Here is a 26,175-nt window from a genome sequence, read left to right on the forward strand (position 1 = left end):
AAAGAGAACAGTTACAGCAGACAGTGCTAATGCTGTAGCTGCAAAAATCCTCCAAATGTATTGACATGATAAGTGAACCAACATTAGGGATCTTGTCCCAGGCCAAAATCCTTGCACTAGCTTTAATTACATTGAGCCAGTTCTTATGGAAGGGAAATATTGATTTCAGGCTTGATTTGAGTTTCCTGAAATAAGTCCTCTACTCTTTGCCGCAAGATATGTAAAATGCTTCAAGAAAGGTCGCAATGTTTCCTCAATGTGGTGGACCTACATTTTTAGGGCCCTGAAGCTTGAATCGTTATGGGGGCCCTTTCGCAACCAGCAACGAGATCTGGGCAACCACAGTTATCTTCTTCAATGGGGTTGTTCCATGACAGATCACCATTAATTTGAATTTCTGTCATAAATGTTAATAGTGTTTTAAATTATTTGTAATTATTTTATATTAAATATATTTAGAATGAAACACCTTAATTTGAAAGTTTTTTCGTTAACTTACATGATACTTTAATAATCTTTTAATTTATTTTAACTATTATTTTCTATTAAATTACAGTATATTATTATTTTTAAATACCCCCTCTCATACAGTAGACCCAACATTTTTAAGCAATGTGGACAAGGCATGATATTCACCTCCAGAAAAAAAGTAGGAAGTATTAGCCAGGGGTCCATGAGGCCGGCTAACACATAAGCTGTAAAATAACCCCCAAAAGATATATATTTCATGAAAGAGCCAATAGACAATAGGTGCAGTAGTATGCCATTCGTCTCTCCCGCTCCCGCTATTTATAGCCCCCCCACCCCCGGCCGTTGGCGGCGCTTTACGTGAGCAGAACGGCTCCAACCAGGGGGGGCGGGGCTGAGCGCAGAGAGCGACGCAGGTGCATTGTCCGAGAGACCCGTTGGGACGGGAGGAGAGGGGCGCAAGCGTGCTGACGTTGACGTCGAGCCCGTGCCCCACTCCCCCGCCGACTGCGGCCACAGCCCGTCGCCGCAGGATCGGGAGAGAGGCGGCGATTAGTCGAGGTGAGGATTATGTGTGCAGTGGGAGGTTTAGTCGAGGTGAGGTTTAGTGAGTTGAGGTTTAAGTGTGAGGTGAAGTTTAGTCGAGGCGAGGGGTTTAGTCGAGGTGAAAAATCGGATTCAGTTCTAGGAAGACAAAAAAATTGGTATTCCGATTTAAATTGTAAGAATATCTGGACTAAAGTCGCTTCTGGGGCCCCTCCAGGATTAGGGGCCCTGAAGCTTAAGCTTCATTAGTTTCATAGTAGATCTGCCCCTGGTGGCATCGGGTATGATGCCGAATTCGGTAGTATCCACACTGACACTCTCATTAGGGTGAACACACAGGACCTATTTTATTGGATTGCTGTCCCTCGGCATCAGAGCGCATATGTGATGAAGCTGGTGATCCCGGCAGCTCTGTCATGTCTCGTTAAAGGAAGAGGCATGGCAATCTCAGACTCCTGAGAGGCGTGGCAATCTCAGACTCCTGATGCCGCAAGATGAGGCACTGGTGGTCTTGGGATTATCCCGGCGGCTCAGTCTTTGTCCCTGTGTGTGTGTGCTCAGCCATGATTGAATGGCAGAGCAGCCTCGATCGGCTGAATGGCCTAATTCTGCTCCTATGTCTTTAGTTTAGTTCAGAGATACAGCACAGAAACAGACCCTTCAGCCCACCAAGACCAGCAGTATCTTGCACTCTAGGGACAATTTACATTCTTTTCAATTAACCTACAAACCCTGTATGTCTTTGGAGTGTAGGAGGAAACCGGAGCATCCAGGGAAAACTCAAGGGATTCACAGGGAGAACATACAATCTCCATACAGTATAGCGTCGTTGTCAGGATCGAACCCGGGTCTCTGGCGCTGTAAGGCAGCAGCTCTACCGCTGTGCGACGGAGTCTTAATTCAGAGATACAGCATGGAAACAGGCCCTTCGGCTCTATCCTACACACTAGGGATAATTTTTTTTACAGAAGCCAATTAACCTACAAACCTGCAGGTCTTTGGAGTATAGGAGGGAACCGGAGTAGCTGGAGAAACCAACTGATCACAGGAAGAATGCACAAACTCCGTACAGACAAGTAGCCATGGTCAGGATTGAACCCGGGTCTCTGGAGCTGTAAGGCAGCAACTCTACCACTGTGCCACCATGACTTGATGGAAGTTGAGTTTATTGTCATTTGCACAAGTAGGTGAAGTACAGGTACTACCCTGCAGCAGTACACAGGCACGTGGATTCAACACGCTTTTCTGCCGCAAGCCCACCGACCCGGCGCGAGATACCGACCAGGTGTCAGGGGTTATGGGGAGATGGCAGAAGAATGGGGTTAGAGGGAGAGATAGATCGGCCATGATTGAACGGTGGAGTAGACTTGATGGGCCGAATGGCCTAATTCTACTATCACTTGTGATCTTATGACCGTGACCCCGGCGGTGTTTCCGGCTGGGAGGTCAAGTGCGCCAGCCGCCGGAAGTGAGTGATGTTTTAGGGGAGTGAAACAACAACAATAATAAATAAAGTCTCATCAGCGCTGTCATCACCCCCGCTGACATGCCGTCCGCAGTGCGGCTGACGCGGGACCTTTCCGCGGGCACATTGAATGCGGCGATGCCGACAGCGCAGCAGTTGGTGCCAATAGCAGCAGCAACAGCAACAGCAGCAACAACAACAATAGCAGCAGCAGCAACAGCAACATCAGGAGGAGCCGGGCAGCGGCGGTAGCAGCAGCAGCGGCGGCGTCTTCTCACCGGCAGCAACAGCAGCAGCTTGAGCGGAGGCCACGCACAGAGCTGGAGCTGGAGCTGGAGCCGGGGAGGGCACGGAAGGGAGTGGCGGCGTGTGTGGAGCCGGGGCCGGCCTGGGCAGCTGCTGCAACAACAACAGCAGCAGCAACAACTCGCGGACTCCTTTCCCCCACAACTCCGTCTCTTGGTCCCGAGTGAGAGCGGCTCTCGACCCTGGGCAGTGAGAAGATGCCGGAGAGTGTCGGGTGTCTGCATCTCACCACCCGGTGAAGGCGGCCGTCCATTCATTTATTTACCCATTCATTCCCCCCTTCCTTCCTGACAGTCCATTCCCAAACCTTTACCTTTCCCCTCCATCCACTGCTTTGTTTTGAAGGTAAACGTGGACCATTCTGCCAAGGATGTTGTATCTCTACCAGCTGTGGCCTGGAGAATAGATTCGCCACTTTTTTGGGGGGTCGGTGGGGGGTGGATCAGAACTTGTTTTTGTTTCGTTGTCTTATGTGCTTGGATTGGAGAGTCAGCTGAGCAATGAAGAAATCTGGAGCGCACATCAGCCTCAAGAGCAAAAAGAAAACTTCTAAGCAGCTGGTGCCGGATGAATACTGTGATGGAAACAGAGTTAAACCTAGCCAGGATCGAGAGCCAAGGGGTGAAACACAGAGAGAAAAGGTGAGTTCACCATCGTTGGAAATGTATGTAATGGAGAACTCGTAAATTACGCACAATTTCATTTCTAACATTGTTTTTTTTTAATGTGTAGCATATTGGGGAATTATTATTTTAAAACCACTGTGAAGATATTAGGAGAATCCTAGGCTAGACATTTGCAGCACATCGTGGTATCCAGTATAATTTCAGTTGAAGGTTAAAGCGCAGCGAGTGCTCATTCACGGATGTTTTAAAACATGTTTTGCGTTTTACTAGCATTTCCAGATATTGAGTCCTAGACCCTTATCATTGTTTACGTGATTTTTTTTTCAATGACTGCTCTCAAACCTATTTTAAATCTCTGCTTTCTTGTTGTTGATTTTATTGTCCATATCTGGCTGATCACTTCGGTTCCGCTGGTAATCAAACACTCTTGCCAATATTGGAACAAGGATGCCGTTTTACAACAAAAAAAATTACTAAGTGCTGGAGTAATTTCAGCAGGTCAGACGCATCGCTGCGGAACATGGATAAGCGACGTTTCAAGTCGGGATCTTCATTGGAGGGGAGGGGAGGGGAGGAGAAGGCTGGAAGAAAAGAGGAGCAGGACGAAGTCCGGCAAGGGACTCAACAGTATGAACATTGAACTCTCCCGTTCTGGGTAACTAACCCCTCCCCGTGCCACACCTGGACGCGCATCCAGTTCTCCCCATTCCTTCTAATGGCTTCACAATTTACACTTTTTTAAAAATCCTTTTCACACATCCTTTGTCTGTACATCTGTATGTAGCCTTTGTCCAACCTCTTACTTGTTTGTATCCATCTATCACTTGCCACAATCAGTCTGAAGAAGGAACCCGACCTGAAAGGTCACTACTTATCCATGTTCTCCAGATATGCTGCCTAACCTGTTGAGTTACTCCAGCATTTTGTGACAATCTTGCTAAGCTCTTGTCATATCAAACAATTAGTGTTGACAATGTAGTAGAAATACCCTGATAATGTAGGGTATTTTTGTACCCTCTTAAGAGGGAGTTAGATGTGGCCCTTGTGGCTAAAGGGATCAGGGGGCATGGAGAGAAGGCAGGTACAGGATACTGAGTTGGATGTTCAGCCATGATCATATAGAATGGCGGTGCAGGCTCGAAGGGCCGAATGGCCTACTCCTGCAGCTATTTTCTATGTTTCATGGTTATATTTTATTGCTGTGTCAGAGGCGTGCAGTCAGAGGTTTTACTCGATTGTTTACTGATACTGACAAGAGTCATAAAGTCATACAGCATTGAAATAGGCCTTTGGACCAGCAGCTAAGAAGCTTTCTTTTTTATTTTGATACTGATGTGTGCTCCAGATTTCTTAATTGCTCTGCTGACTCCCCAATCCAATCTTCAATTTAAGCATGTAAGTAACAAAATGCTGAAGAAAGGTAAATCAGCATTTGTGGATAGAATGGGCAGATGATGTTTTGGGTTATAATCTTTCTTCAGTCGAAGTGTCTTGATTTGAAATGTCATATGCCCATTCCCCTCACAGAAGCAACTTGACCCATTGAGTTCCTCCAACACTTTGCGTTTTGTTCAAGATTCTCACCATCTGCAGTTACTTGTATCTTAATTTTGTAAATGTTTCATTATGGAAAATGGAATTAAAATAAAATGTTTAACTATTCAGTAGGTCAGGCAACATCTCGTGAAAGTTAGCATTTGATTATTATAAATTAAAAGTCGAACATGTTGGACAAAATTTTGTTGCTTCAGGTGTGATAGAATTGGAGGGGCAAGAGGTGGAGGTGTTGCATTGCTAGTCAGGGAAGATATTACAGCAGTGCTTTGGCAGGATAGATTGGAGGGCTCATCTAGGGAGGCTATTTGGGTGGAATTGAGAAGTGGGAAAGGTGTAGCAACACTTATAGGGGTGTATTATAGACCGCCAAACGGGGAACGAGAATTGGAAGAGCAAATATGTAAGGAGATAGCAGATATTAGTAGTAAGCACAAGGTAGTGATTGTGGGAGATTTCAACTTTCCACACATAGACTGGGAAACACATTCTGTAAATGGGCTGGATGGGATGGAGTTTGTAAAATGTGTGCAGGATAGTTTTTTGCAGCAATACATAGAGGTACCTACTAGAGGAGGGGCAGTGCTGGACCTCCTGTTAGGAAATGAGACGGGACAGGTGGCGGAGGTATGCGTTGGGAAGCACTTCGGGTCCAGTGATCACAATACCATTAGTTTCAATATAATTATGGAGAGGGTCAGAACTGGACCTAGGGTTGAGATTTTTGATTGGAGAAAGGCTAACTTTGATGCGATGCGAGATGATTTAAAAGGAGTGAACTGGGACATTTTGTTTTATGGGAAAGATGTAGAAGAGAAATGGAGGACATTTAAAGGGGAAATTTTAAGAGTACAGAATCTTTATGTACCTGTTCGGTTGAAAGGAAACAGTAAAAATTGGAAAGAGCCCTGGTTTTCAAGGGAAATTGGACATCTTGTTCGGAAAAAGAGGGAGATCTACAATAATTATAGGCAGCATGAAGTAAATGAGGTGCTTGAGGAGTATAAGGAATGCAAAAAGAATCTTAAGAAAGAAATTAGAAAAGCTAAAAGAAGATATGAGGTTGCTTTGGCAAGTAAGGTGAAAGTAAATCCAAAGGGTTTCTACAGCTATATTAATAGCAAAAGGATAACGAGGGATAAAATTGGTCCATTGGAGAGACAGAGTGGACAGTTATCTGCAGAGCCAAAAGAGATGGGGAAGATATTGAACAATTTTTTTTCTTCGGTATTCACCAAGGAGAAGGATATTGAATTATGTGAGGTAAGGGAAACTAGTAGAGTAGCTATGGATACTATGAGGTTCAAAGTAAAAGAAGTACTGACACTTTTGAAAAATATAAAAGTGGATAAGTCTCCAGGTCCTGACAGGATATTCCCTAGGACATTGAGGGAAGTTAGTGTAGAAATAGCCGGGGCTATGACAGAAATATTTCAAATGTCATTAGAAACGGGAATAGTCCCCGAGGATTGGCGTACTGCGCATGTTGTTCCATTGTTTAAAAAGGGTTCTAAGAGTAAACCTAGCAATTATAGACCTGTTAGTTTGACTTCAGTGGTGGGCAAATTAATGGAAAAGATACTTAGAGATAATATATATAAGCATCTAGATAAACAGGGTCTGATTAGGAACAGTCAACATGGATTTGTGCCTGGAAGGTCATGTTTGACTAATCTTCTTGAATTTTTTGAAGAGGTTACTAGGGAAATTGACGAGGGTAAAGCAGTGGATGTTGTCTATATGGACTTTAGTAAGGCCTTTGACAAGGTTCCTCATGGGAGGTTGGTTAAGAAGGTTCAACTGCTGGGTATAAATGCAGGAATAGCAAGATGGATTCAACAGTGGCTGAATAGGAGAAGCCAGAGGGTAATGGTGGATGGCTGTTTATCGGGTTGGAGGCAGGTGACTAGTGGGGTGCCTCAGGGATCTGTGTTGGGTTCTTTGTTGTTTGTCATGTACATCAATGATCTGGATGAAGGTGTGGTAAATTGGATTAGTAAGTATGCAGATGATACCAAGATAGGGGGTGTTGTGGATAATGAAGAGGATTTCCAAAGTCTACAGAGTGATTCAGAGGAAAGCGCTCCAGGGGCCATTAACAAAAATTGTCGGCCCTCTCCTTGAACTTACACAGTTCCCGCTGCAGAATATGGAGTTTAATGCTGATAAACTGTGCCGTCAGGCAGCTACACCTTGGGACAGGACAAATCTAAAAACAGGACCCCATCAAAAAAGCACTAAATGTAGCCGCCAAGGAACGAGGGGCGATACAGACTAAGGGACTGTGGTAACTGTGGAGAGGGATCTGCTTTGGTATTTAAGTTGTTTATCTTTAATATTTTACCTTGTATGTATCGTTAGCTTTTAGAAGTTTGAATGCTGCACTGACTGGCTGAATTTTAAATTTCTTGTACATGGTTCATGTACAATGAAAGAAACTAGGGAAAAATGGGCTAAAGAGATGGAGCTTTTGGATAAATGTGAGGTACACCTTGGCCTCAAAATTCATCAAACAGTTGAACAGAGGGATCATAACCGTGAGTTCCTTGATAGAAGGGTGGTAAAAGAAAGCTGGGATTTATAAATCAGTAATGTTTGTTAAAATTGTACAAGGCATTGGTGAGACCAAATCTGGAGTATGGTGTACAATTTTGGTCCGCCCAATTATAGGAAGGATGTCAACAAAACAGAGAGTACAGAGGAGATTTACTAGAATGGCCTGGGTTTCAACACTAGAATGTTGAATAGTTAGTCTTATTCTCTTGAAGAAGGTTAAGATAGAGGTCTTTAGGGAGAGGGATAGACAGAGTTGATGTGGACAAGCTTTTCCCTTTGAGAATAGGGAAGATTCAAACAAGAGGACATGACTTCAGAATTAAGGGACAGAAGTTTAGGGGTAATATGAGGGGGAACTTCTTTACTCAGAGAGTGGTAGCGGTGTGGAATGAGCTTCCAGTGGAAGTGGTGGAGGCAGGTTCATTGGTATCATTTAAAAATAAATTGGATAGGCATATGGATGAGAAGGGAATGGAGGGTTATGGTATGAGTGCAGGCAGGTGGGACTAAGGGGAAAAAAAATTTGTTCGGCACGGACTTGTAGGGCCGAGATGGCCTGTTTCTGTGCTGTAATTGTTATATGGTTAAAAGGAACTGCAGTCCCTTGTATACAAGATAAGTGCTGGAGTAACTCAATGGATCAGGCAGCATCTCTGGGGACCAGGGATAGGCAACGTTTTGGGTTGGGTCTGTGGAAGGGTTCTGACCCGAAATGTTGACTCCATGTTCTCCAGAGATGTTGCCTGACCCGCTGAGTTACTTAGAACAGTATAGCACAAGAACAGGCCCTTCGGCCCACAATATTCGTTCCGAATATGATGCCAAGGCCATCTCATATTAAGATACACATAATCCATATCCCTCCATTTCCTGCATATCCATATGACAAAGCAATAGTCTATGAAATGCCACTATCGTATCTGCCTTAACCACCAACCCTGGCAGCGCATTCCAGATACTCACCAACCTCTTTTTTTAAGAAAAAGCTGCCCTGCACATCTTTAAACTTTGCCCATCTCACCTTAAAGCTATACCCTCTTGCGTTTGATTTTTGCATCCAGGGGGAAATGGGTTCTGACAATCTACACTACACCTCTCATAATGTTGTCCTCTATCAAGTCTTCCGGCAATCTCCGGCATTCCAGAGAAAATAATCTAAGTCTGTCCAACCACTCCACGAAGCAAGTATACCAGATGCGTCTTTACCAGTCTATCTACTTGTGTTGCCAGTTTAGAGGAGCTCTGGACTTGGACATCAAGATCCCTCTGTACATTAATGCTGTTGAAGGTCATGCCATTAATTGTATATTTTCCTCATGGCATTCGACCTACCAAAGTGCAACACCTCACACATTGGGTTAAACACCATCTGCCATTTTTCAGCCCATTTCTGTCGCTAAGCTATGTCCCACTGTGTGCCGTGACAGCCTTCCTCACAGTCTGCAGTATATCACAAACAGCAGAGGTCGCTTACACAGATCCCTGCAGAACACCACTGGTCACAGCTCTCCAGCCTAAATATTGTCCTTCCACCACAACACTCTGTCTTTTATCAGTAAGCTGGTTTTAAATCCATACGACCAAGACACTGTTAATCTTGTGCAATTTAATCTTCTGGCTCAGCCCACCTTGGGGGTTTTATCAAATGCCTTGCTAAAATCCATGTGGCACTCGTTGACTCTTTAAGAACATTCTGGGTGTATTCAACATGCCAGGCTGTATCTGAAGCAAGTGGACCTGAAACTTGAAATTTGGTGGTCTTCCTGCATGTGTGGTCTGAACTCTGGAGTATTTCCATCACTTTCTGCTTTTATTTTAGATTCCCAGCAGCTGTAGTTTTTTGAGTTTCAGGTCAATGATTTTGAGCATTTGCAACCTCCTACTAAGATAAAATCAATACTTTTATAGTGCTTAAAGATTTTTGTAACTAAAGTCTGTTTAACGTTGTCAATATCATATTTTATTACATCAATATTCATTCAAAGTTTGCATTGTCCAGTATGAAGCCTTTTTCATAATTTTGATTAACTTTAGCATCTGACCTAGAGTTTTCCGCCATAAAAACTATCAGTATATGTGAAAGTTGAATCTTGTTAGGTTTTCATCCAACATTTTCTGGGATTTTATTATTGCCAATATTTGGATTAGAATTACCCAAAGATTTATTGATCACTCGCTTCTATTGGTCAAGAAAAAAATGTGTTACCTTTTTCTATTACCTTTAACATTTTTTACTGTCAAGTTCAGTGAAATTTCCATGTTGCTTTGAAATACTTGTAATTGCAGATTAAGGAAATTGTATTGCAGTAAATGGTAGAAACTTATCAGCTGAATCGGACTTGTAGAGAGAGTAGATCAGTTAATGTACAGGCTACACCCTTCATTAGAACTGAGGTTCAATCAGTGTAATGGACTGGAATGAAACACAAGATTGTTTGGTCTCTACCAATGCTTATTGATCAGGAGCTTCCACTATTTTGTGTTTATTTCATCGAAAGTTTTCATTTTCACGTTAATTTTGTGTTTCTTTTGAATGGCTCGTTAACTTTGACTGACATGGAATGTACGGTAAATATACAATGTGTAGGAAAGAACTGCAGATGCTGGTTTAAATCAAAGGTAGACACAAAACGATGGATTAACTTGGCAGGACAGGCGTTACTCCAGCATTTTGTGTCTACCATGTCAGTCAATGTTGCACTTGGGTAAAATATTTCGTACCTTGGAGGACAAAATGTTGGCCAATTTCTTATCTAAACATTACATCAGACTATGTCATATCTTGAGTTTATCATTTATTTTTTCATCTTACTCCATGGTCTCATCCCATTTTATACATGCAACTTTCTTCAACCCTGTGGTGCTTTGTGATCTGTGCTCCTCTGGTCCAGGCAATAGACAATAGGTGCAGGAGTACGCCATACGGCCCTTCAAGCCAGCACTGCCATTCAATGTGAGCATGGCTAATCATCCCCAATCGGTACCCCTTTGCTGCCTTCTCCCCATATCTCCTGACTCCGCTATCTTCAAGAGCCCTATTTAAGTAGGCATGCAGGTGCAGCAGGCAGTGAAGAAGGGGAATGGTATGTTAGCAATCATAGCAAAAGGATTTGAGTATAGGAGCAGGGAGGTTCTACTGCAGTTGTACAGGGTCTTGGTGAGACCACACCTGGAGTATTGCGTACATTTTTGGTCTCCTAATCCGAGGAAAGGCATTCTTGCCATAGAGGGAGTACAGAGAAGGTTCACCAGACTGATTCCTGGGATGTCAGGACTTTCATATGAAGAAAGACTGGATAGACTTGGTTTGTACTCTCTAGAATTTAGGAGATTGAGAGGGGATCTTATAGAAACTTACAACATTCTTAAGGGGTTGGACAGGCTAGATGCAGGAAGATTGTTCCCGATGTTGGGGAAGTCTAGAACAAGGGGTCACAGTTTAAGGAGAAGGGGGAAATCCTTTAAAACCGAGATGAGAAGATCTTTTTTTCACACAGAGAGTGGTGAATCTGTGGAATTCTCTGCCACAGAAGGTAGTTGAGGCCAGTTCATTGGCTATATTTAAGAGGGAGTTACATGTGGCCCTTGTGGCCAAAGGGATCAGGGGGTATGGAGAGAAGGCAGGTACGGGATACTGAGTTGGATGATCAGCCATGATCATATTGAATGGCGGTGGAGGCTCGAATGGCCTACTCCTGCACCTATATTCTATGTTTCTTGCTCTCTTTTGAAAGTTTCCAGAGACCTGACCTCCATCGCCCTCTGGGGCAAAGAATTCCACACACTCACAACTCTCGGTGTGAAAAAGTGTTTCTTCATCTCTGTTTTAAATGGCTTAACCCTTATTCTTAAACTGTGGCCCCTGGTTCTGGACCCCCAACATCGGGAACATGTTTCCTACCTCCAGCTTGTACAAACCCTTAATAATCATATGTTTCAATAAGATACCCTCTCATCCTTCTAAATTCCAGAGTATGCAAGCCCAGCTGCTCCATTCTCTCAACATATGGCAGTCCCGCCATTCCGGAAATTAACCTTCGGAATCTACGCTGCGCTCCCTCAATAGCAAGAATGTCCTTCCTCAAATTAGGGGACCAAAACTGCACACAATACTCCAGGTGTGGTCTCACTAGGGCCCTGTACAACTGCAGAAGGACCTCTTTGCTCCTATACTCAACTGCTCTTGTAATGAAGGCAACATGCCATTTGCTTTCTTTACTGCCTGCTGTATCTACATGCTTCCTTTCATTGATTGATGAACAAGGACCCCCAGATCCTGTTGTACTTCCCCATTTCCCAACTTGACACTGTTTAGATAATAATCTTCCTTCCTGTTTTTGCTCCCAAAGTGGATAACTTCACATTTATCCACATTAAACTGCATCTGCCCACTCACCCAACCTGTCCAAGTCACCCTGCATTCACATGGCATCCTCCTCACAGTTCACACTACCACCCAGCTTTGTGCCATCTGCAAATTTGCTAATGTTACTTGTAATCCCTTCATCTAAATCATTAATATATATTGTAAATAGCTGGGGTCCCAGCACCGAGCCTTGCAGTTCCCCACTAGTCACCACCTTGTACTGTTCCTGTGTTTATATTGCTTCAAACATTGGCAGCTGCCCCTTCCATTTTCCATGTTTTGGAATGAATTAATATGGCCTCTTTGGCTCCTTAAGCTTCTCTCTTTCAAGCCCACCTTTTATATAATCTTTTAGTTACTTTTCTTGATATAATAATATCAATATTATTTGATAGCTCTCCCGTGATTTGTCTTGGAACGCTTAAGATGTTTAATGAATGCAAGTCATTATTGCTATTGATAAATTTGACTGACAGCATTCAATTGTAGTCGATCTCAGGAAATGTTTTGAGACAGAGGAAATAAAAACTGAAAATGCAAGAAGTATTCCATACGTTACGCAGCCCCTAAAGATTACGTTTCAGTTCCGTGTCCTCAGAACATGGAAAAATTAGAAAACAGTCATTATTTATTTTAAAGAGGAGAAGGGAGTGGTGGGGAGAACAAATTAAATGTCAGGGTTAGCGTGAAGACCAATAAAATATGAATGACAGATTGTTGTTGAATGAGGAACGAAGGTGACGATGTTTGTTATTTGCTGCTAATCTGTAGAAGGTGAATGTAAATAGACAGAGAAAAGAGAAGAGAGAAAAACAAATGGGGAAAATGCTGGACCAGTGAGATGTAGAATTCAGCAATTGCTGGAAATTTGAAATGAAGGAGAATACTGTCAACAAAAAAACAAGACTGGACATACTAGTTGTTCAAGAAGGAACTGCAGATGCTGGAAGATCGAAGGTACACAAAATTGCTGGAGAAACTCAGCAGGTGCAGCAGCATCTATGGAGCGAAGGAAATAGGCAACGTTTCGGGCCGAAACCCTTCTTCTTCAGACTGATGGGGGGGGGGGGGGGGAGAAGAAAGGAAAAAGGGAGGAGGAGGAGCCCGAGGGCGGGGGGATGGGAGGAGACAGCGCGAGGGTTAAGGAAGGGGAGGAGACAGCAAGGGCTAGCAAAATTGGGAGAATTCAACGTTCATGCCATCAGGACGCAAGCTGCCCAGGCGGAATACGAGGTGCTGTTCCTCCAATTTCCGGTGTTGCTCACTCTGGCAATGGAGGAGACCCAGGACAGAGAGGTCGGATTGAGAATGGGAGGGGGAGTTAAAGTGCTGAGCCACCAGGAGTTCAGGTAGGATCTTGCGGACTGAGCGGAGGTGTTCGGCGAAACGATCGCCCAACCTCCGCTTAGTCTCCCCGATGTCTGGACATACTAGTTAACTTGTGACAAAAATAAATTGCAGCAGGAATGGTGGTTCAGGCAGCATCTATAGAAGGAAATGGCAAATTAGCTTTTAATCAGGACCCTTCTTCAAACCTATGAAGCAGAGGGGAGATAGCTGGTAGAAAGAAGTGAGAGGAAGGTATAGGGGAAGAGCTTGTGAAAACCTTGCAGATCAGGCAGCATGTGTGAAGAGGGAAAAATGAGTTGCATGTGAACTAATAAAGAAATTGAATGCAATAAAACTGCAAATACGGGTAATCTGAAACAAAACCAAAGACTTTCCCATATGGCCAAGCCCTCCATGCATCACATTAGCAGGTCATCGATCCATTTCTCCAATGACACATCCCCACTTTCACATGGGAACACTGCAGTTTCTTCTGACACAAACAGGCTTGTCTCGTTACTGAATGCAGTGTTGCGTCCTGAGAGCATGCCCAGACGTGAGTTCCTTTAAGCTCTTGTTGGGCTTCGTTGAAGCCAGTGCAGGTGAACAAGATGCCTGCATTTCATCCGAAGTATTGTTCTGCATTCAGTGCTCACATTTTTAATGTTTTCTACATTAGAACAGCCAAATGCAGCTTGGGGGATTGTTTTGTGAAACACTAATTTTCAGTTTACTGGGTTATATTGAGCTTTATTGCATTCCCACTCTGAGCACTCTTTATTCTGCAGCTTATAACATGCCAGTTTGGTCATTGGGACGTACGTGATAGGAGCAGAATTAGGACATTTGGCCCATCAAGTCTGCTCCACCATTCAATTATGGCTGATCTATCTCTCCTAACCCCACTCCCCTGCTGTCTCCCCATAACCTCTGACACCTGCACTAATCAAGTCAGTTTGGAAATGATGGACCTGAAATCTTTCTTTCTACACATGTACTGCCTGACTGCCAATTATTTACAGCAATTTTTGCTTTATTTCATATTTATAGCAGTTGTAATATTTTACTTTTTATTTGAGGAGTTGGTATTACTGTTTAAGAAGGAACTGCAGATGCTGGAAAATCGAATGTAGACAAATGCTGGAGAAACTCAGCGGGTGAGGCAGCATCTATGGAGCGAAGGAAATAGGCAATGTTTGGGGTCAAAACCCTTCTTCAGACTGATGTGAGGGTGGGGGGGCGGGAGGAAGAAAGGAAGAGGTGGAGCCAGAGGGCTGAGGGAGAGCTGAGAAGGGGAGGAGAAAGTAAGGACAACCTGAAATTGGAGAACTCAATGTTCATACTGCTGGGGTGCAATTACTGTTATTTTCGTATTTTCAATTTTGCCAATAAATAAAGACAGAGGTAAATATTACTGCTTCAAGTTTCACCAGGATAGTCGAAATATGAGCAGGCTAGTTGATCCATTGTGTCATTCAATCAGATCAAGGTTGATATCTTACCTCAGTGCTACTTTCCAAAATGAATCCTATTATGTCATAGTTACACTGCATGGAAACGGGCACTTTGGTCCAACTTGCCCGTGCTGACTAAATTGCCTAACAGAGTTGATCCCACTTGCCATGCCTGGTCCATATCCCTTCAAACCCTTCCAATCAATGTACCTGTCCAAGTGTCTGTTACATATCATAATTGTATCCATTTCTGCCACTACCTCTGACATCTCATTCCATATACAAACCACACTGCATGGAGAAAGCTGCTACATGGGAGCAACTTTCCACTGTCACCATAAACCCCTGCCCTCTAGTTTTAATTTCCCCGTCCTTTGGGGGGGGGGACTGTGGCTATTGATCTGGTTAATGCCTCTCATAATTTTACAACCTCCATAAGGTCACCCCTGAGCCTCCTCTACTCCAGGGGGAAAAAAAAGACACAGCCTTTCCAGCATCTTTTTATGACTCAAACCTTCCAGGCTCAGGAACATCATGATTACTTTAATATCCCAAAGTCTAGTGATCTTGGGTTTTTTTTTTAATGTGATGTAATGCTGCATCAATTCAAATGTTATTCTGGCAAGCTGCACTACCTTTTTGTGGTGGTGGTGGTGTGTGGGAGGAGGTGGTGATGATGTGTGGTGGGGGGGGGGGGGGGGGGGGTTGGAGGGTGAATTATATGCTTCATTCACACCCTTGGGTGAAAAAAACATCTTTTGTCAACTTAACCCCAAATGGCTAGCCTATTTTTGATTGTGAGATAGTTACCACTGATACCACTGCCAGGGCCAACATCATCCGTGAATCCTAGTCATGCCTTAGAAGAGTTTTGTATGTTTTGCTAAGATCGTCTCATTCTTCTAAAGTTAAGAAAGCATATAGCCAGTCTGATTGAAACTATTTTAAATCAAAATAAGCTTATTTTCTCAATAGCTTTTGAATCATTAGATTCATTAGTAACTAATCGTGTAGCTCCATTAACAAAAAAACTGGAAATATCTGCAATTTCATACCTTTCAATTTCAAGAATAGTAAGGCCTTGCATAGTTAAAGGATTTTAAAAATAATAATAATAATATATTTTATTGTCATTGCACATAGGTGCAACACGATTTGGTATGCAGCTTCCATCCGATAGTCATAAATTAAACAACTAATAAAATTTAGATACTCCGAGAAACATGATTTATAAAAATAAAAGAACAGTCTAAAGTGCAAATATGTCTGTGCGTGAATACAGTTCATGGGGGTGGGGGGGCACTCAGCACACTAGCTGAGAAGGGAATGTAAGGACAACCTGTTCCCAAGTCTAGATGTGCTAGAAGGCCTTTTCGTATTTTGCATCTGCCAAGGTAAAGACTTTCGAACTATTACTGCTTCCACACCAGGATGTGAGGAGGCTTTGTGCATGCTGATGGCCTTCAAACATCAGATCACCGTTGTGTAGTACCTCAGTGCTACCCCAAAATGAATCCTATTATGTCATAGTTACACTGCATGGAAACGGGCACTTTGGTCCAACTTGCTTGTGCTGACTAAATTGTCTAACAGAGTTGATCCCACTTGCCATGCCTGGTCCATATCCCTTCAAATCCTTCCAATCAATGTACCTGTCCAAGTGTCTGTTACATATCATAATTGTATCCATTTCTGCCACTACCTCTGACATCTCATTCCATATACAAACCACACTGCATGGAGAAAGCTGCTACATGGGAGCAACTTTCCACTGTCACCATAAACCACTGCCCTCTAGTTTTAATTTCCCCCTCCTTTGGGGGGGGGGGACTGTGGCTATTGATCTGGTTAATGCCTCTCATAATTTTACAACCTCCATAAGGTCACCCCTGAGCCTCCTCTACTCCAGGGGAGAAAAAAAAGACCCAGCCTTTCCAGCATCTTTTTATGACTCAAACCTTCCAGGCTCAGGAACATCATGATTACTTTAATATCCCAAAGTCTAGTGATCTTGGGTTTTTTTTTTAATGTGATGTAATGCTGCATCAATTCAAATGTTATTCTGGCAAGCTGCACTACCTTTTTGTGGTGGTGGTGGTGTGGGAGGAGGTGGTGATGATGTGTGGTGGGGGGGGGGGGGGAAATAATGGGGTTGTGGAGGGTGAATTATATGCTTCACAACCCTTGGGTGAAAAAAAAAAACATCTTTTGTCAACTTAACCCCAAATGGCTAGCCTATTTTTGATTGTGAGATAGTTACCACTGATACCACTGCCAGGGCCAACATCATCCGTGAATCCTAGTCGTTTTGTATGTTTTGCTAAGATCGTCTCATTCTTCTAAAGTTAAAAAAGCATATAGCCAGTCTGATTGAAACTATTTTAAATCAAAATAAGCTTATTTTCATCAATAGCTTTTGAATCATTAGATTCATTAGTAGCTAATCGTGTAGCTCCATTAACAAAAAAAAATGGAAATATCTGCAATTTCATACCTTTCAATTTCAAGAATAGTAAGGCCTTGCATAGTTAAAGGATTTAAAAAATAATAATAATAATATCTTTTATTGTCATTGCACATAGGTGCAACAAGATTTGGTATGCAGCTTCCATCCGATAGTCATAAATTAAACAACTAATAAAATTTAGATACTCCGAGAAACATGATTTATAAAAATAAAAGAACAGTCTAAAGTGCAAATATGTCTGTGCGTGAATACAGTTCATGGGGGTGGGGGGCACTCAGCAGGGCCGGATCAGAGCAGCAATAGCTCTGGGAATGAAGCTGTTCCTGAGTCTAGATGTGCGGGCGTAGAAGGCCTTGTAACATCTGCCGGAAGGTAGGAGTTCGAACAGACTATTACAAGGGTGTGAGGAGTCTTTGTGCATGCTGATGGCCTTCCTGAGGCACCGTGTGTAGTAGATGCCCTCCAAGGCTGGTAGCTGTGTCCCAATAATCTTCTGCGCCCTGTGGACGACTCGCTGAAGAGCTCTCCTCTCCGCCTCCGTGCAACTGAGATACCACACAGAGATGCCATGTGTTAGTATGCTCTCTGTGGTGCTGTGGTCGAGGATGTATCATAAATATAGAATTTCTTTCTCTTCCTTTCTATTGAATTCAGATCACGTCTCTGATGCTCTGAAGTCAATTCTCTGATGCTACTTGTGTTTTTCCCAGCCATCTCCACAAGTACCTTATTAGATCTTGCGTTTTTTTTCCTGCAAATTCATGTCATGAATAGAATTCCAAGAGACTTATTCTCAGAGCCAGTTGCGATTTATTTCACTGCTTAGCCTAAAGATGGCATTTGCTGCTATATTAAAGGACTTGCGTCCAGATGTTTGAATTGGGGGAAAAAAGAATTAATGTAATTTTGCATATATTGGATAACGTTTGCTTTTATATGTTTTCGAAGACTTTAATGAATTAAATTACCTTTGTTCGGTTAGTATTCGAGGCAAATCTGCCAGGCACCTTTTGCATAAGATTCCAAAAATTAGAAGGCTTTGGGTAGTGCTCATCAAAGCTGAAATTGAGTGATTATTTTTATTGGAAACTATGGCTATAGTTGCAAGATTGGGCACGGTCAATAATTAGCTTTGACTCGAATTATGTCGATGGGAAATTTTTAATGCAAGTTTGTACAGGCAGGCATTGGTTATTTATTTAGTCCAGATGTAATGAGGAAATAGTGTCTCACAATGTAAAATGAATATATATTTCTCAAAATCAATGAATATAGGGATCCTGTTGATTATGGTTTTGTATATTTTGATGAGAATTTGTTGAGAGTTCAAGAAACATGAAGGTGGGAGGAGTCTTTTTGGATGATAGATGACAAGTAGAAACATTTCGAGCAATTTGCCTTATTTTGTGCTGTGCGCAGCATATAATAGCTAAAATTGTAATTATTGTTTCACACTGAAAACATTAATGAAAGTGCCTAATATTAAGTCTATTGATTTAAAAATTCAATACAGCTAAAGCAGACCAAATCCATTCTGTGCTTGAGTCTCATGTGGTTGATAGGTTAAGTGACCTCTGTAAATTTCCCATACCATGTAGTACCGTGTGCGTGTGTGTGTGTGTGTGTGTGTGTAATTAGTCTCTATCATAATTAAGATGGATAAAGTGAATGCTCAGTCTTTTTCACAAATTGGACTAGAATGCCAACCTGATCAGCGTGGACAAGTTGGGTGGAAGCACCTGTTTCCGTACTGTCTTGCTCTCTGATTCTACATTGGGATCTTCATCAGCTGGGCAAATGGGTTGAGGAATGGCAAATGGAGTTTAATTCAGATATACGGTGCTCTCCCACCCCCTGGGGCACCATAATGTTTGAGACGCATGGCTTTGCAGGTGTTTGTAATTGCTTAGGTTTGTTTAATTGCCTCCTTCATACAGGTATAAGAGAGCTCTCAGCACCTAGTCTTTCCTCCAGTCTTTCCATCACCTTTGGAAACTTTTATTGCTGTTCATCAACAAAGAAGCCATTATCAGATTGAGATACAAGAATAAAACTGTTGGAGACATCAGCCAAACCTTAGGCTTACCAAAATCAACTGTTTGGAACATCATTAAGAAGAAAGAGAGCTTACTAATCACAAAGGGACTGGCATGCCAAGGAAGACTTCCATAGCTGATGACAGAAGAATTCTCTCTATAATAAAGAAAACTCCCCAAACAGATTAAAAAATCCCCAAACAAGTCCGACAGGTCAGAAACACTCTTCTGGAGCCAGGTGTGGATTTTTCAATGACCACTGTCCGCAGAAGACTTCATGAACAAAAATACAGAGGCTACACTGCAAGATGCAAACCACTGGTTAGCTGCAAAAATAGGATGGCTGGGTTACAGTTTGCCAAGAAGTACTTAAAAGAGCAACCACTGTTCTGGAAAAAAAGGTCTTGTGGACAGGTGAGACGAAGATTAACTTGTATCAGAGTGTTGGCAAGAGCAAAGTATGGAGGAGAGAAGGAACTGCCCAAGACCAAAGCATACCACCTCATCTGTGAAACACGGTGTGGCGGTGTTATGGCCTGGGCATGTATGGCTGCTGAAGGTTCTGGCTCACTTATCTTCAATGATGATACAACTGCTGATGGTAGTAGCATCATGAATTTGGAAGTGTAGAGACACATCCTATCTGCTCAAGTTCAAACAAATGCCTGAAAACGCATTGGCCTGTGGTTCATTCTACAGCAAGACAATGATCCCAAACATACTTCTAAAGCAACAAAGGAGTTTTTCAAAGCTAAAAAAATGGTCAATTCTTGAGTGGCCAAGTTAATCACCCGATCTGAACCCAATTGAGCATGCCTTTTATATGCCGAAGAGAAAACTGAAGGGGACTAGCCCCCCCAAAACAAGCATAAGTTAAAGATGGCTGCAATACAGGCCTGGCAGAGCATCACCAGAGAAGACATCCAGCAACTGGTGATATCCATGAATCGCAGACTTCAAGCAGTCATTGCATTGCAAAGGATATGCAACAAAATACTAAACATGACTACTTTCATTTACATGACATTGCTGTGTCCCAAACATTATGGTGCCCTGAAATGGGTGGACTATGTATAAACACCGCTGTAATTTCTACATGGTGAAACCAAAATGTATAAAAATGGCCTTTATTAAAATCTGACAAGGTGCACTTTAACCACATGTGATTTTATTTTTCAATTGCAAATCTCAAATTGTGGAGTACAGAGGCAAATAAATAAATGATGGGTCTTTGTCCCAAACATGATGGAGGGTGTCAGGTGTTGCATTTTGGGGAACCAGGCCAGGACTTTCACAGTGAACAGAAGGTCCCTGAAAGAGCAGAAGCAACAAGGAGTACAGGTACATAGTTCCTTGAAAATGGCATCCCAGCTAAATAAGTTGGTGAAGAAAGTTTTTAGCACCTTGGCTTTCATCAGTTAGGGAGTTCAATATAGAAGTTGGGATATTATGTTACAGTTGCATAAGATGACAGCGAGGCAATAATAATGATGCCATTAAGCTTTAAAGAGTGCAGAGAAGAATAACGAGGTTGCCAGGATGAGAGGGATGGAGAGGTTAGGAAGGCTAAGTCTTTACTCCTGGAGTCATAGAGTGATACAGTGTGGAAACAGGCCCTTTGGCCCAACTCGCCCAACACTGTCCAAGCTACACTAGTCCCACTTGCCTACGCTTGGTCCATATCCCTCCAAACCTGTCCTGTCCATGTACATGGCTAACTGTTTCTTTAACAATGGGATTGTCCCAGCCTCAACTACCTCCTCTGGAAGCTTGCTCCATACACCCACCACCCTTTGTGTGAAAAAGTTACTCCTTGGATTCCTATTAAATCTTTTCCCCTTCACCTGGTCGTTGATTCCCCTACTCTGGGCAAGAGACTCTGTGCATCTACCATATCTATTCCTCTCATGATTTTGTATACCTTTATAAGATCTCCCCTCATTTTGCTCTGCTCCGTGTAATAGAGACCCAGCCAACTCAACCTCTCCCTTGAGCTCACACCCTCTAGTCCTGGCAACATCCTTGTAAGTGTTTTCTGAACCATTTCAGGCTTGACAATATCTTTCCAATAACATGGTGTCCTGAACGGAACATAATATTCTAATTGCAGTCTCACCAACGTCTTCTTCGACTGCAACATGACCTCCCAACTTCTTTACTCAATACTCTGACTAATGAAGTTCAAAGTGCCAAAAGCCTTTTTGACTACCTTATCTACCTGCGACTCGACCTTCAAGGAACCATGCACCTGTACTCCTAGATCCCTCTGCTCGACAATACTATCAGAGGGCTACAATTTACTGTGTCAGTCCTACTCTTGTTCGACGTCCCAAAATGCAACACCTCACACTTTTCTGTATTAAATTCCATCAACCATTCCTCCGCCCACCTGGCCAATCGATCCAGATCCTGCTGCAATCTTTCACAACCATCTTCACTATCTGCAAAACCACTAACTTTTGTATCATCAGCAAACTTGCTAATCTTGCCCTGCATGTTCTCATCCAAATCATTGATGTAGATGACAGAAATTGGATATTAATTTCAAAATGCACTCCTTGGAGAACAGGAGGCTGAGAGATGATTATGAGGCAATAGGTGGGGTGAATGCACAAATTCCAGGGTAGGGGGATCAAGAACAAGAGGGTTTAAGATGATGGGGAAAAGATTTAAGAATAACCTGAGGGCAACTTTTTCACATAGAGGGCAGTTGATACATGGAATAAGCTGCCGGAGGAAAAAGTTGTGGGAGGTATGACCGTTAAAAGTCATTTGGAAAGAGTGGAAGATAGAAATAAATTACTGGGAGATGGGAGATTTGTGTGCAAAGGAAGATAAAGGAGTAGGGTGATTGGGAAGAGGGGTGTTTGGAGACAGTGGGAGAACGGGGGCTCTCTGGGGTGGAGGTGGGGACCATGGGAAAGAAAGAGCAGGTAGGAGGGGTATTACTTGAAGTTGGAGAAATCAATGTTCAAACTGATGAGTTGTAAGCTACCAAAGTGGAATATGAACAATGGAATATTCATTGTTCGGTTTCGGTACATGTTCCTCCAGTTTGCATGTGGCCTCACTCTGGCTAAGGACAAACAAATGATGTACCACAGGGATCAATGCTGGGTCCACTGTTTATTATTAAAAATGTGGATTTTAATATATTGGCATGGTTAGTAATTTAGCAAATTGTACTCGAATTGTGGATAGTGAAGAAGGTCATCTGAGATTACAAAGGGAGATTGATCAACTGAACCGGTGGGCTGAAGAATGGCAGATGGAGTTCAATTCAGATAAATGTGAGATGTTGTAGTTTGATAGAACAAGCCATAAAGAACTTGCACAGTAGGGATGGGGGAGTGTTGTTGAATAGAACAACGCAGATAGTTCCATAAAGGTGGTGACGGGTGGTCTGCGTGTTTGATATGCTTGTCTTCATTAGTCAGGGTATTATGTACAGGAGTACATAAACATTTGTACTATGCTTGCCTTCATTAGTTAAGGTATTATGTACAGACATGAATATTGGTACAGACATTTGAAGTATTCTGTACCGTTCTGGTTGGTCTGCTATAAGAAGGGTATGATTAAACTGGAAAATGTGCAAAAATGGTTTCTGGGCCAGGGGTTTTGAGTTATAAGGAGAGGCTAGAGTCTGGGTCTTTTTTGTCCCTGGAGCGTAGGAGGCTAAGAGGTAACCTTATGGAGGTATACCAACTCTTGAGGGGGTAGATAAGGTAAACAGCCACAGTCTTTTCCTCACAGATTAGTGGAATCCGACACTAGCGGACATGGGTTTAAGTTGAGACATGGGAAAAGATTTTAAAGGGACCTGAGCAGCAACTTCTTTTGTACACAGGGTGGCATGGTATGCAAACTTTGCTGTTGTAATAATTGTGTTAGAAAGTTTTGGTTCATACTTCATTCTTAAAAAATGTATTATTATTATTTTCATAGGCAGAGCCTGGATCCTCTCCATTGCCGTTCAGGAAACTCAGTAATCCTGATCTCGCCTGTTCATCTGGAAAAATTTCTAAACCCCAACACCAATTAAGTGAAGATGATGCAAAACTTCGAAGAGGAAGCTTTGGTGGCGCATTCGGAGGTGAAGAGTTGATTTAATTTTTGACAATAGAAGAGTTCATGATGTAGTTATTCAAACGGGTAGACATTGAAAATTATACCTTCCAGAGTAGCTTGGAAGGTAGTATGTCTAAAATTCTGCGTTAATAGATAATTGCAAATGTGGTATCAACCATTATTGGAAAAAATATCATGAATGAAACATTTATCTCAAACAAAAGTATTTCTGTCACTAACAAACACACTGAAAGCTTTAGGATATGATGTCAACTCTTGTTAATTTGTTAAATTTTTGCTTCACACGGCGTAGAATGTAGAAACATAGAAAATAGGTGCAGGAGGAGGCCGCTTGGCCCTTCGAGCCTGCACCGCCATTCATCGTGATCATGCCTGTTCATCCACAATCAGGAACCCGTGCCTGCCTTCTCCCCATATCCCTTGATTCCACTAGCCCCTAGAGCTCTATCTAATGCTCTTTTAAATTCATCCAGTGAATTGGCCTCTACTGCCTTCTGTGGGAGAGAATTCCACAAATTCACAACTCTCTGGGTGAAAAAGTGTTTTCTCATCTAAATTTTAAATGGCCTCTCCTTTATTCTTAGACTGTGGCCCCTGGTTTTGGACTCTCCCAACATTGGGAACATTTTTCCTGCATCTAGCTTGTCCAATTCTTTTATAATTTTATACGTTTGTATAAGATCCCCTCGAATCCTTCTAAATTCCAATAAATACATGCCCAGTCTTAACAATCTTTCCTCATATGACAGTCCCGCCATCCTGGGGATTAACCTTGCGCTGCACTGCCTAGGTAGCAAGAATGTCCTTCCTCAAATTAGGAGACCAAAACTGCACACAATACTCCAGATGTGGTCTCACCAGGGCCCCGTATAACTGCAGAAGGACCTCTTTACTCCTATACTCAAATCCTCTTGTTGTGAAGGCCAACATGCCATTAGCTTTCTTCACTGCCTGCTGTACCTGCATGTTTACTTTCAGTGACTGGTGTACAAGTACACCCAGGTGTTGTTGCACTTCCCTTTTTCCTAATCTGACACCATTGAGATAATAATCTGCCTTGTTCTTGCCGTTAAAGTGGTCAACCTCACATTTATCTACATTATACTGCATCTGCCATGCATCAGCCCACTCACTCAACCTGTCCAAGTCACCCTGCAACCTCCTAGCATCCTCTTTTGTTTCCTGTCTGCCAACCAATTTTCTATTTATGTCATTACCCTACCCACCAATACCATGTGCTCTAATTTTACCCACTAATCTCCTGTGTGGGACCTTATCAAAGGCTTTCTGAAAGTCCAGATACACTGCATACACTGGCTCTCCTCGATCCTTTTTACTTGTCACATCCTCAAAAAATTCCAGAAGATTAGTCAAGCAGGATTTCCCCTTCATAAATCCATGCTGATTTGGACCAATCATTTTACTGCTGTCCAAATGCGCTGTTATTAATTCTTTAATAATTCATCTCCAGCACCTTCCCCACTACTGATGTCAGGCTAACTAGTCTATAATTCCCCATTTTCTCTCTCTCTCCTTTTTTGAAAAGTGGGATAATATCAGCTACCCTCCAGTCCATAGGAACTGATCCTGAATCTATAGAACTTTGGAAAAGTTCACTATTTCCACGATTCACAAGTTCACGTATCCACGATTTCTCAAGCCACCTCCTTGAGTACCCTGGGATTCAGACCATCAGGCCCTGGGGATTTACCAGCTTTCAGTCCCATCAGTCCCATTACTATTTCTCGCCTAATGCAAATTTCTTTCAGTTCCTCTGTCTCCCTAGATCCTCTGTCCTCTGGTACATCTGGGAGATTGTTTGTGTCTTCCTGTGTTGGTAATTGTCAATTTCTTTGGGTACAAATGAAGCCAAGAATGATTTTTATGTTCCGGTTTTTCATTAAGCACCTGTTCTAGGCTCTTAATGGGTATTTGATATTGGGAGTTATTTTTTCTAAATTTGTTTTTCCATATTTGGATGAATAATAAATCAAGTAAATTAAAAATAAATAATGGTAAATGTGCTGTGAGATAGCCTTGATTATAAGATGGTCTATTGGATCTGGCAGGTTTAACTGAACTTTTGATTTCTCCAATGAATTGCAACTAATTTAGTTGGGGTAAATAATATTTCCTCGTTCAAAGATGCACAATTCACCTCCTCAAAACCCATTGTCAAGTAATCCCTCCTATTTAAGTCATTGCATGTAGAAATGTTAATAGTAATGAGTTAACGAGAAGCAATTGCTATTTTAACAGTCTTCTTTGAGTAGGTTTTATATAAAAATGTTTTGCCAACATGTGGGTTTTATTGGAGTGAAAAACGGATTATTTATTTTCCACATGAAAGCCTGGGGGTGTATTGGTCATTGTTATCTTTAAGTTAAAGAATTGTGTTTCTCACAATTGAACTGCAATGTTTTCAATAGCAGTTGGGTGCTTTATATGAACAAACCATAAATACAAGTCTGAGTAGGTTTTCTATCACAGTTGATCTTCAATACTAGCACTAACCCCATATCCCTTGATTCTTTTAATATTTAAAAAAACAAATCGATTTCTGTCTGGAATGTAGTTCTTGACTGTGTCTTCTTAGCCCGCTCGAGCATTGATTTCTAAATACTCATTATCATCCGGGTGAGATCATTTCCCCTCGCCTCTGTTTTAAATAGGCCACTTCCAAGAAACATTAGCACTTTCAACCATACAATCCCTTTAAGAATTCTGCATGTTTCTCTGAGATCACAACTTATTCTTCTAAGTTTAGTCTCTCATTTCAGCAATCAATCTAATGGTCTTGAATAGCACTCTTTAAAACATAGTCCTTGGTTTTATATATTTCACCCATGGTAAATGTAGATCAGTGCATGTTCCTTTAACCATAGTGACCTCCACACCACTAACCACTCC

General features: G+C 42.3%; 1 protein-coding gene across 4 annotated transcripts in view; it reads left to right on the forward strand.

Moving 5' to 3' along the window:
* The first annotated feature begins 2,319 nt into the window (after positions 1-2,319).
* The window catches only part of mast2 (microtubule associated serine/threonine kinase 2), a 323,001-nt gene continuing 299,145 nt past the window's right edge, over positions 2,320-26,175 (forward strand). For 3 of the 4 annotated variants that reach the window (XM_055641697.1, XM_055641698.1, XM_055641700.1), the window contains exons 1-2: positions 2,320-3,426; positions 23,122-23,269. In XM_055641697.1, coding sequence (XP_055497672.1) covers positions 3,286-3,426; positions 23,122-23,269 — 289 coding nt within the window. In that variant the 5' untranslated portion in view covers positions 2,320-3,285. The remainder of the gene's footprint in view (positions 3,427-23,121; positions 23,270-26,175) is intronic. The other variant, XM_055641699.1, reaches the window with a different exon arrangement.

The sequence above is a fragment of the Leucoraja erinacea genome, chromosome 10 (assembly GCF_028641065.1).
Source record: "Leucoraja erinacea ecotype New England chromosome 10, Leri_hhj_1, whole genome shotgun sequence".
In the NCBI taxonomy this organism is placed as follows: domain Eukaryota; kingdom Metazoa; phylum Chordata; class Chondrichthyes; order Rajiformes; family Rajidae; genus Leucoraja; species Leucoraja erinaceus.